This window comes from Bubalus bubalis, chromosome 6 (genome assembly GCF_019923935.1).
Source record: "Bubalus bubalis isolate 160015118507 breed Murrah chromosome 6, NDDB_SH_1, whole genome shotgun sequence".
Taxonomy (NCBI): Eukaryota; Metazoa; Chordata; class Mammalia; order Artiodactyla; family Bovidae; genus Bubalus; species Bubalus bubalis.
Window position 1 is genome coordinate 30,904,799 of NC_059162.1, and position 12,836 is coordinate 30,917,634.

At 36.5% G+C, this 12,836-nt stretch overlaps 1 protein-coding gene across 23 annotated transcripts in view; it reads left to right on the top strand.

The window, feature by feature from the left end:
- Positions 1–12,836, top strand: part of ST7L (suppression of tumorigenicity 7 like) — a 144,073-nt gene that overhangs the window by 37,455 nt on the left and 93,782 nt on the right. For all 23 annotated transcript variants that reach the window (XM_025288086.2, XM_044944548.1, XM_025288083.2 and 20 more), the window contains 2 exons: positions 1,768–1,840; positions 2,762–2,864. In XM_025288086.2, the coding sequence (XP_025143871.1) occupies positions 1,768–1,840; positions 2,762–2,864 (176 nt within the window). The remainder of the gene's footprint in view (positions 1–1,767; positions 1,841–2,761; positions 2,865–12,836) is intronic.

Below are 12,836 nucleotides of genomic sequence, written 5' to 3' on the forward strand. Positions count from 1 at the left end.
TTGCTTAGCAGTATATATGAGTAACTCAGAACAACATTTTACAATGCTTTTTAGTTAAAAAGAGTAATTTATTATCTCATCTGATGCTTACAACAATCTTGAGAGATGGTAGGACAAGTATTTTACTATTTCCAGTTAATAAATAAGGAAACTGGAGTTGAAGAAGGCTAAGTAATTGGGTAAGGTCTCCTAGCCAGTAAGTGGCAAGCCTGAACTTAAATTTAGGTATTCGATTTCTTTACTAGTTTCCCCAAAGTAAGAAGTCAATATATGTTGGCTGTTTTTATTATTGTACTATAACAGTGCCAGTTTATCACAAATGGAGTTGAGATAATTTTTAAGAGAAGCATAGTCTTTCTCCTCATTCTGAGTGAGGCATCGGCTTTTAACCTGAAACTGAGAACATCCTAACAAGCATAATATTTCTTGTCATATCTTTCACTATATCAGAACACATATGTCACTTATTCATACTGTCCTGTTGTAAGCTCCTACCCATTAGCTTAGGAATCCCCGTGACTTAGAAAGTTTGAAATGTATTACACTTGGAAAGAGAAGTTTATTTCTTTTAAACATCTGGAATTCTTAGGAAGTGCTTTAGAGTAATATAGGCTCATGGAGAAATTTGTGAGAAATTCTTTCCATATGTTACTTATCAGATGTATGGCCTGCTTATGATACGTATGATGAACAAGCTTAAGGACTGAAAATGAAAAATCAGAATGGACCTATTCATTAAAAATAAAATAAAACTAGCAACCTGGATATGCCTCTGTGTTTTCAGTTATTTTTATCAGTCCCCAGTTTTTACTCTTCTAGAGTCCTGAAAAAGTTAAAAGCAAGTTTACTTCTTTAGTTCTCCATTTGCTAGTATAACTCTGGAACCTGGAAAGAGAGTCCTGTAGTCTTACTCTCCTGATAACATTGTTTGGGGCATTCTTTAAGATAATTTCATTATAGTTCTCAATTTCTTTTTATTTTATAAAAGACTCACTTAAGAAAATGTAGAAAATGCGAAAACATAGGAAGAAGAAAATGAAAATCACCCATGGTTATATCACTTAGATTTAACTACTGTTAATTTTTTTTTAATCTTAGTTTTTCTCTGTGAATAGGTGGAGGTTTTATGTATTCTATCTATACAGCGCCCTTTTCCCTGGATAGTATTATTGTAAGCAGCCTATTTGGAGAAGGAAATGGCAACCCACTACAGTATTCTTGCCTGGAGAATTCCGTGGACAGGGGAGCCTGGTGGGCTGCTGTCCATGGGGTTGCACAGACTCAGACACGACTGAAGCGACTTAGCATGCATGCATTGGAGAAGGAAATGGCAACCCACTCCAGTATTCTTGCCTGGAAAATCCCAGGGACAGAGGAGCCTGGTGGGCTGCTGCCTATGGGGTCGTACAGAGTCGGACACGACTGATGCGACTTAGCAGCAGCAGCAGCAGCAAGTAGCCTTTTATAAATATTTTTTGAGTACTTTCTAATATTGTATGAGGACTTTCACAGACATCCATGCTAGGAAATGATCATTTCTCTATTTTGAGAAAACTGAGGTTAAAGAAGTTGCAGCTAGTTCAAGGATATATAGTTGGTAAATAGTAGAATCAAGATTTCAAACTCAGGTCTTCCAATTTCATGTCCATGTGCTTTTACTTCTTTATTATCAACATATCTGTTGAATTGAACTATGAATTATTCTTACTAAAAATTGTCTTAAGGTATTTATGTGTTTCTTACCTAAATTAAAAATTATTATTATAGATATAAGCCTTCCAAAGTCAGCAGCCATCTGTTATACAGCAGCACTATTGAAGACAAGGACTGTTTCAGATAAGTAAGTAGTTATGAAAACTACAAGTTTAGAAAGACTGCTAAAATCAATATTATGTTTTTCATTCACTGACTTTAAAAATGCTTTTTCCCCCCAACTTCCTGCTGAATAACCCTTAACTTACGGGGCTTTGAAGATTCTTACTGTCTGTAACAGTGGAAACTGCAAGGTTTTTAGAGCTAAGTAAACTTGGGTGCAAATTCAAAGTCTACAACATACCAGCTGTGGAACTTTGGTCAAGTTAATCACTTTGAGTTTCTTCCTCATCTATAAAATAAGAATAATACTATAGGGTGGTTGTGTGAAGATTATGTGTGTTAAATGCCGAAAGCATTGCTAGACAGAAAGTATATTCAGTACATAGTAGCTGTGAGGGTAATGATAAGGTTGTATGGTAGGGAAATAGGTTTCATGTTATCTGTTCTAAGATTATAATTCTGAATTATTGTGATTTCCTTGTGTTTTTGGCTGCCATTAATGAATTTCTCTTTATTCCACAGGTAAGATACTCAGAAACCAACTAAATGGCAAATGTTTTCTTTCACTTTAGCTTACAATGCCTTAATGTGAATTAGAATGAAATGTTCACAGATTTTTTTTCCTCTCAGTGAATGTTTGCTAAGAATATAATACTTCTGTCTTCATGAGATTCGCTAGATGTCCTTGTGTAGCATTTCTTATTTCATTACTTTGCTCAAAGTGTGACTTTAATGGATTTCTGAAGGCTTTCTTCACCTTAACTTGAAGATTTCTATCTCTTATGCTGCCTTCTTTTATATGTTGAACCAAAGTATAGTAGCTATTTGACTTTGACTTTTGCCATCACCAGAAACCTCTGATTCAGGGGCTAGATGACCTTAATTAATAAATTAAAATATTTATGTATTTAAATATTTATTTCTTCATTTTGTTCTTTTCTTATAGATTCTCTCCAGAAACAGCCTCCAGAAGAGGGTTAAGCACAGCAGAAATTAATGCTGTGGAAGCAATTCATAGAGCTGTGGAATTTAATCCTCATGTTCCAAAAGTAAGAAATTTTAGGAGGGAGGTGGGAGGGGGGTTCAGGATTGGGAATACAGGTATACCCGTGGCAGATTCATGTTGATGTATGGCAAAACCAATGCAATATTGTAAAGTAAAAAAAAAAAAAAAGAAATTTAATGATGAAAATACTGCTTTTTGTCAGTAATGTCTAACGCGGCTCCCACTTGCTGGAGTCCAGCTCCAGCAACTTTTATTTAAGTTAATCAGATTCATAACAGTGTATAGACCAAATTTTGGGTCTCCATAATTTGAGGCAGAATTGTTTTTGTCTGCTATGTTTTGATGTTTGCCTTAAAGGGGATTTTAAAAAGTATTTAGAAAGGTAGATAGGAGCAATATTTCACTATAGGCTTTATAATCGCTGTCAAAATAAAATTTGAGGTATGTTCAGTTAGCTGTTCCTTTTACTATGGTTACAGAGAAGAAATAAAATGACTTGGCCCTATGAATGATCATTCATATTTCAGATCATTAAATCAGATTTCCTGTTACTTTAAAAGCTTCTTACATCTAGGAGATGCCTAGGTTTTAAATGAGGCCTAGGTAGACAAAGATTGAAGACAGATTAAAATAATCAGTGTTAGGAAACGATGTGGAAGTTTCCGGTAAACTGCTGAATTGATGTTTATTTATTCCCAGACAAAACTGTACTCATCTCATTTGTCTTTATTTTGTACACCTTGCAAACATATGGATTATTGGTTTATCTATGTGTGTTATCCCCCAAGGTGAAATTTTGGGTTTTAAAAACAATGTTCCAAATTAGAAAGTATAGTGTATTCAAGAATATGATTTTATTTAAAAATGTAATTGTAGATTTTAGTATAATGTGTTAGTGGAATTTGGAAACTAGCAAATATTAAAGGATTAACCTCTAAAAGATAATCTCCAAGAAATATGAGTTGTAAGTCTGTTTAGAGTAAGTAAAGACAGAGTCAAGAATATTACTGAAATCTAAGAATGAAAGTCAACAATATTTATGCCGTTCTCTCATTAAGTGAAACTGGTTCCATAAATTTAAATAAAAATTTTAGTATAAATTGTAATACATAAAAAGCAAAGAATAAAAAAACAGAATGTGCATCTTGATGATTTATTATAAAGCAAATAAATGGGAACTACCACTGAGGTCAAGAAACAACATTGTCATTTCCCAGAAACCCACCTGCCCTTTTCCAATTACAGCTTCTTCCTTCCTGCCTAAAGGAAAGAACTGTTCTTTTTTCTTTATTTTAACTTTTTATTGTGTATTGAGGTTCAATTAAGTTCAGTTGCTCAGTTGTGTCTGACTCTTTGCGACCCTATGGACTGCAGCACACCAGGCCTCCATGTCCATCGCCAGCTCCTGGAATTTACTCAAACTCATGTCCATTGAGTCAGTGATACCATCCAACCATCTCGTCCTCTGCTGTCCCCTTCTCCTCCCGCCTTCAATCTTTCACAGCATCAGGGTCTTTTCTGATGAGTCAGTTCTTCGCATCAGGTTTCAGCTTCAGCATCAGTCCTTCCAATGAATATTCAGGACTGATTTCCTTCAGGATGGACTGGTTGGATCTCCTTGCAGTTCAAGGGACTCTCAAGAGTCTTCTCCAACACCACAGTTCAAAAGTATCAATTCTTCGGCGCTTAGCTTTCTTTATCGTCCAACTCTCACATCCATACATGACTACTGGAAAAACCATAGCTTTGACCAGATGGACCCTTGTTGGTAAAGTAATATCTCTGCTTTTTAATATGCTCTCTAGGTTGGTCATAGCTTTTCTCCCAAGGAGCAAGTGTCTTTTAATTTCATGGCTGCAGTCACCATCTGCAGTGATTTTGGAGCCCAAGAATATAAAGTCTCTCACTGTTTCCACTGTTTTCCCATCTGTTTGCCATGAAGTGAGGTATTGAGGTATAGCCAGTCAACAGTGTTGTGACAGTTTTAGGTGAAAAGCGAGAGAACTCGGCCATACATATACATGTATCCATTCTCCCCCATTCTCCCTCTCTGTCTTTATTTACTCTCATCTAGGCTGCCACATAACACTGAGTAGAGTTCCATGTGCTATGATAGTAGGTACTTGTTGGTTATCCATTTTAAATGTAACAGAGTGTACATGTCCATCCCAAACTCCCTAACTATCCTTCCTTCCATTCCTCCCACTGCAATCACAAGTTCATTCTCTTAAGTCTGTGAATCTCTCTGTTTTGTAAGTTTATCTGTATCATTCCTCTTTAGATTCCACACATAAGGGATGTCATATGATATTTCTCCTCTGTCTGACTTGCTTCACTCAGTATGATGATTTCTAGGTCCATCCATGTTGCTGCAAATGGCATGGTTTTATTCTTTTCAATGGCTGAGTAATATTCTATTATATATGTGTACCACATCTTTTTTATCCATTCCTCTGTCAATGGACATTTAGGTTGCTTCCATGTCTTGGTTATAGTAAACAGTGCTGTGGTGAATATTGGTGGTGAATATATGTGGTAAATATGTATCCTTTCAGATCATATTTTTCTTCATATACACCCAGGAGTGGATTGCAGGGTCATATGATAGCTCTATTTTTAGTTTTTTAAGGAACCGCCATACTGTTCTCCGTAGTGCCTGTACCAGTTTGTTGCTGTTCAGTCACTCACTTCACGTCCGACTCTTTGTGACCCCATGGACTGCAGCATGCCAGGCGTCCTTGTCCTTCACCATCTCCTGGAACATGCTCAAACTCGTGTCCATTGAGTCACTGATGCCATCCAGCCATCTCATCCTCTGTCGTACCCTTCTCCTCCTGCCTTCAATCTTTCCCAGCATCAGGGTCTTTTTCCAGTGAGTCAGCTCTTTGCATCAGGTGGCCAAAGTATTGAAAGTTACAGCTTCAGTGTCAGTCCTTCCAGTGTACTCAGTATTCAGGATTGATTTCCTTTAGGTTTGACTGGTTTGATCTCCTTGCAGTCTAAGGGACTCTGAAGAGTCTTCTTCAACACCTCAGTTCAAAGGCATCAAAATGTACCAATTTACATTCCCACTAATAGTGTATGAGGGTGACCACCATCCTGACATTAATTATGTTCACTTTCTTCTTTTCTTATATTTTTGATCAATACTTTTCCTTTATTGCTGGCTTTATAAACCAAATTAAGGAGTGAAAGTGAAAGAAGAAAGTGAAGTCATTCAGTCGTGTCCGACTCTTTGCGACCCCATAGACTGTAGTCTACAGGCTTCTCTGTCCATGGGATTTTCCAGGCAAGAATACTGAAGTGGGTTGCCATTTCCTTCTCCAGGGGATCTTCCCGACCCAGGGATCGAACCCAGGTCTCCCGCATTTCAGGCAGGCACTTTACCCTCTGAGCCACCAGGGAAGCCCAAGTTAAGGAGTGGTCCCTGTTATCATTCTCAGGAATAATTTGTGTAAAAATTAGAATTATTTCTGCCTTCAGTGATTGGTAGAATTGCTGATAAAGCCATCTGCCTGTATTTTTCTTTGTTAGAACGATTTCCTTTACAAATTTCATATTAATTACAAATTCAGTTACTTAACCATTCCATAGCTATTCTCATTTTTAATTTTTTCTTATGTTAGTTTTTGGTAAGATATATTTTTCTAGGACTGTATTTCATGCAAAATTTTCAAATTTACTGGCATAAAGATTTCATAAAATCCTTTTATTACCTTGTTAATATGTGCAGGATCAGTTCTAACATCCACTTTTTAATTCATAGCACTGGTTACTCGCCCTGCCTCCCCCCCCAATCCGCCCCCGCATTGGATTCCTCAGGGATTTGTCAATTTTATTAGTCTTTGCAAAGAACTGAGCTCTGGCTCTGTTGATCTGCTCTACTATTTGTTTTCTGGTCCATCCATTTCTGCTCTTTATGGCCTTCTTTTAACTTTGTTCAGCGCCATCTTATTTTTTTTTATTTCATGTATCTTATTAAAGTTACTTAACTCATTAATTTTTAGTCTTTTTTCTTCTAATAGATCCATTTAAGTCTCTTAACCTCTAATATTAATATAATTTTAACTGCATAGTATAGCATTACTTTTTATATAATTTAGTTCAAAATATTTTCTAATTTCCTCTATGACTTCCTCTTTGATTAGAGGTATATTTATTCCATTTAGAGATGTATTTAACTTCCAAACATATGAAGATTATCTTCTTATGAATGATTTCTGGCATAATTGCGTTTTGGCCAGAAAACATACTCTGTGTGATTTCACCCCTTTAAAACATTTTTTGATTCTTGAATTTCTGTTTATTTTTCACATTTCTTAAATTATTTGTAGTTTTGAATTCTCTGCCAAAATTTTTAATGTAATCTACTATCTCTTTGAAAATTTTAAGTAGTTATCTTAAATTCTTTCTCTAATAATCCTGATATGTAGAACTTCTCTGTATCTGTTTTTATTATCTGCCTTTTTCTGCTGCATCATATTTATACTGTCTTTTCTCTTATGCCTCATTTTCTTTGACTATGTGCCAGATATTTTATTTGAAAAATTGTAGAAATAGCTTAAAACTTCAGGTAATATTATATTTCTTCAGAGAGAATTTTCTTTGCCCTTAGATGCCTGGAAGAATCACTAGCAGGTCATGATCACCTTAATTCATTTTCAGGGATTGATATTTTATGGTCTACCTGGATGACTAAACTGACTTCAGTCATGAAATTTTTAGTTTGTTTCTGGTTCATTCTTACTCCTAAGATGCAGCCTTCAGAGCCTCAGTCTAATCCTGAAGGTTTTGCCAGGGCCCTCACTCTTGACAGGCCTTAAACTGCGAATTTTGTTCCTTTAGTCTTATGAAACTGATAAAAAAAGGCTGAATAGCCTCCTAAGCATCTTTTCCAGAATTGTCAAATGTCCCTATAGTAAAAGAAGCCCCAAGTGTGGCTTACTTCTTGATTTCTGCCTTTGCTTGACTGTGGCCTCATAATTCTTTACCCTTTGTTAATTCTCCAATGTAAAAATTGGAGAATTTTTACAATTTAAAAAAATTTAATTCAATTTTTAAAAATCAACAGCTTTTCTAGTTATCTGGGAGATTTGATCTGAGTTACCCAGTCTTCCATTATGGGAAGCAGAGGTCTAAAAATACTTTTCTATGAAATGTTCTGCTCTCTCATGCTGCAGAGTGGTTAAGAATGGTTTATAATTTCTGTACATCTGTGCCAACAGTTATTGTCTGCCTTTTGACTATAGTTGTCCTAGTAGGTATGAAATGGCATCTCATTGTGGTTTTTATATGCATTTCCTTAATGACTGATGACATTGAACATCTTTTAATGTGCTTATTGGCTCTTTGTTTTTGAAAATTTTTAAAAATAATCTTTCTTGGAATATAACTGATTTACAATGTTGCGTTACTTTCAGTCATACAGCAAAGTGAATCAGTTATACATATATACACTCTTTTTTAGATTCTTTTCCCATACAAGCCATTACAGAACATTGAGTAGAGTACCCCATGCTATATGGTAGGTCCCTATTAGTTACTTATTTTATATATAGTAGTGTACATGTCCAGAGAAGGTGATGGTACCCCACTCCAGTACTCTTGCCTGGCAAATACCATGGGTGGAGGAACCTGGTTAGGCTGCAGATCATGGGGTCACGAAGAGTCTGACATGACTGAGCGACTTCACTTTCACTTTTCACTTTCATGGATTGGAGAAGGAAATGGCAACCCACTCCAGTGTTCTTGCCTGGAGAGTCCCAGTGACAGCAGAGCCTGGTGGGCCGCCGCCTATGGAGTCACACAGAGTCGGACACGACTGAAGCGACTTAGCAGGAGCAGCAGCAGTGTACATGTCTCATCCTAATCTCTGAATTTATCCCTCCTCCCTGTTTCCCCAGTAACAATCAGTTTGTTTTCCACATCTGTGACTCTATTTCTGTTTTACAAATAAGTTCATCTGTATCATTTCTTTTTTGATTTTATATATAAGTAATATCATACGACATTTGTCCTTCTCGGTCTGACTTACTTCACTTAGTATGACAATCTCTAGATTCATCCATGTTGCTGCAAATGTCATTATTTCATTCTTTTTAATGGCTATATAGTATTCTATTGTGTATGTGTACCACATATTCTTTATTCATATGTCAATGAACATGTAGGTTGCTTTCATGTCTTAGCTATTATAACTAGTACTGCAGTGACCATTGGGATGCATGTATCTTTTCTAATTATGGTTTTCTCCAGATACATGCCCAAGAATGGGATTGTATATCTTCTTTGGGTAAATATTCAAGTCCTTTGCACATTTTTAAACTCATTTATAAAAAGTGTTCTTTAACATTTTTCTGCCATTGACATTCTTGATTAACATGATCCAGAACCATTGTGAATCTCCATAGTTGAGAAATACCAGGGTAACATAATTTTACCCATGAAATGAAATCATAAGATTGGTCATGAACCTTGCTGAGATGTGGATACCGAAGAGTCAGCTAGGGTTATTCCTTTCGTAAGTTACTTACATGTAAACAAGCTCAGAGCACATGATTCAGATTGTGCCTTAACAAAATTATGGCTTTATACATCATGGCTATTTAGAGATACCACAGATGATTGAAACCATAAATATTAAATCCCCAAATATCAGTGGTTTACTGTAGATGTGATTGTTCTTCGTATGACGCTTTACACATCAGTTACAATAGTATTGTCTAATTTAGGATGTAGCAATAGTTTGCTGCAATATTTCATTGAGTTTTTATTAGCATACTACCATCAAATTCTTATAAATTTTATTAATTTTAGATTTAAATTTGAAATAGTTGCCTTAAAAAGCCCAGAAATACATCCATATATATTTTGTCATTTTATTTTTGAGAAAAGCACCAGTGCAATTCGGTGGGGGAAAGGAAATGCTTTTCAACAAATGGTGATGGAACATCTGGATGTGTGAATGGGGGAAAAAATCATGAAATATTCTCATAGCATGCATAACCATTAATATGAGATGTATCATTTATCTAAGTGTAAAGCTGGAAGAAGCACAAACTGGAATCAAAATTGCAGGGGGAAATATCAATAACCTCAGATATGCAGATGACACCACCCTTATGGTAGAAAGTGAAGAGGAACTAAAAAGCCTCTTGGTGAAAGTGAAAGTGGAGAGTGAAAAAGTTGGCTTAAAGCTCAACATTCAGAAAACGAAGATCATGGCATCTGGTCCCATCCCTTCATGGCAAATAGATGGGGAAACAATGGAAACAGTGTCAGACTTTATTTTTTTGGACTCCAAAATCACTGCGGATGGTGACTGCAGCCATGAAATTAAAAGACGCTTACTCCTTGGAAGGAAAGTTATGACCAACCTAGATAACATATTCAAAAGCAGAGACATTACTTTGCCAACAAAGGTCCATCTAGTCAAGGCTATGGTTTTTCCAGTGATCATGTATGGATGTGAGAGTTGGACTGTGAAGAAAGCTGAGCGCCGAAGAATTGATGCTTTTGAACTGTGGTGGTGGAGAAGACTCTTGAGAGTCCCTTGGACTGCAAGGAGATACAACCAGTCCATCCTAAAGGAGATCAGTCCTGGGATTTCTTTGGAAGGAATGATGCTAAAGCTGAAACTCCAATACTTTGGCCACCTCATGCAAAGAGTTGACTCATTGGAAAAGATTCTGATGCTGGGAGGGATTGAGGGCAGGAGGAGAAGGGGATGACAGAGAATGAGATGGCTGGATGGCATCACCAACTCTATGGATATAGTTTGGGTGAACTCCGGGAGTTGGTGATGGACAGGGAGGCTTGGCTTGCTGCAATTCATGGGGTCGCAAAGAGTCAGACACGACTGAGTGACTGAACTGAATGGAACTGCAAGCTAAAACTATACATTTAGAAGAAAACATCTAAGAATATCTTTGAAATTTTCAGGTAGAAAAAAATTTCCTAGGACAGTATAGGCACTGAACTGTAAGAGAAAAAAAAATTGTATATTGGTCTTTTCAAAACTTTAAAATTCTTCTCACTGATGACAGTGTTAAAAATGAAAAGGCAGGGAATTCCCCAGTGGTCAAGTGGTTAGAACTCTGTGCTTTCACTGCTGAGGGTGCAAGTTCTATCCCTAGTCAGAGAACTAAGGTCCCATAAGTTGTGCAGTGTGGCCAAAATAAATAAATTCTTCACCATCATTCTTAAATTTTTTTTATTTATTTATTTTTGGTTGCACTGGGTCTTTGTTGCTGCGTGCTTGCTTTCTCTAGTTGCGGTGCATGGGCTTCTCATTGCAGTGGCTTCTTGTTGCAGAGCACAGGCTCTAGGCACACAAGCTTCAGTAGTTGCAACACACGGGCTCAGTAATTGTGGCTTGGGGGCTCAGTAGTTGTGGCACACGGGCTTAGTTGCTCTGTGGCATGTGTAATCTTCCTAGACCAGGGATTGAAAACATGTCCCCTGCATTGGCAGGTGGATTCTTACCACTGTACCACCAGGGAAGTGCTTCACCATCATTTCTTTTTAACTGAAAATGCCGACTGCAAACAGGAAAAAAGTATCTCCAATTTGCTTATTTGCCAAAGGACTCATATTCAGAATATATAAATACAAAATGACAACTTTAATCAAAAGCCTTGAACAGATACTTCAGGAAAGAAGATATTGGAATGTCCAATAAACACGTAAAGAGGTGCTCACCATCTTCGGTTATCAGGAAAATGCATTATAAAATTACAATAAGGTATTACGCCTATCAGAATGGCTATAATTAAGAATAGTATAAGATATTGGCAAGAGTGTGGAATATTTAGAACTCTAATACATTGCTACCTTAATGTATAAAATGATACAACCACTTTGGCAATTTCTTATAAAATTAAACATAAATCTCATCTTGTCACCCAGAAGTTCTACACCAAGGTATGTATCCAAGAGAATGAAAATTTATTTAGCAGTAAAAAGAAAAGAACAACTGATACAGCAAAACATGGATGAATCTTAAAAATACATTATTGTACAAAGGAGTATATACTGAATGATTCCATTTATGTGCTATTCAAGAAAAGGTAAAAGTGATCTATTGTGGTAGAAATTAGCACAGTAGTTTGCCTCAGGTGGTCAGGGTAGAGGTATTAACTGGAAAGGAAACTTTCTGGGGTGATGGTGTTGCTTGTCTCTGTTTTTTAAAAGTCATTGAACTGTGTACTTAAAGCCTGTGCATTTTACTGTTTTTAAATTATACCTCAATAAAGAAAAAAAAGATATGACTCAACGTAGAAAGCACTGTCAAAGTATCATGCCTCCTAATAAAATGAGATAATATTTGTGAGGTTCTTAAATTTTTATCCCTGGGTTGGGAAGATCCTCTGGAGAAGGGAAGGGCAACCCACTCCAGTTTTCTTGCCTGGAGACTGCCATGGACAGAGGAGCCTGGTGAGCTATACAGTCTGTGGGGTCGCCAAGAGTCGGGGTCGCAGAGTCGGATACAACTGAGCGACTGACACTACTGCTACTAACAAGTCTGAGTGTCAGGCAACAGTATTGATTATTACAGCTGTCGTTGCTTTATTATGCTCTGTTAGCATTTTCTCTTCCTGTTTAAGCTGTTCCAGTTTGTCCTCTTTCCTTGTGAATATTATTTTAATACTTTAGAATGTATGAGATTTGGGGATTTCTTTGTTGAGAAGAGGTGAAGGAGAAGATAGGTGAGACAGGAATTAACTAATTTGAATTACTCAACACCCTGAGGACAATTTATTTTGTCTTACAGAAGAAGCCCTTGAGAGAAGAGTGATATAGAACATTTAAAAACAAAACAATGACAAAAACTTGTTTAGTAAATCTCTACAAATTGAGTACCTATTTAGGAATATGTAATCTGTAGCTTTTAAAAGTTATTCTTTCTTATTTTATATTAAAACTGGTTCTGGCATTGTGTTGCTAAGAAAGTAGACCATGCCAAGTGGTCTTTATAAGTATAAGGGGAATTTTAAAAATAATACATAAAAGGTAA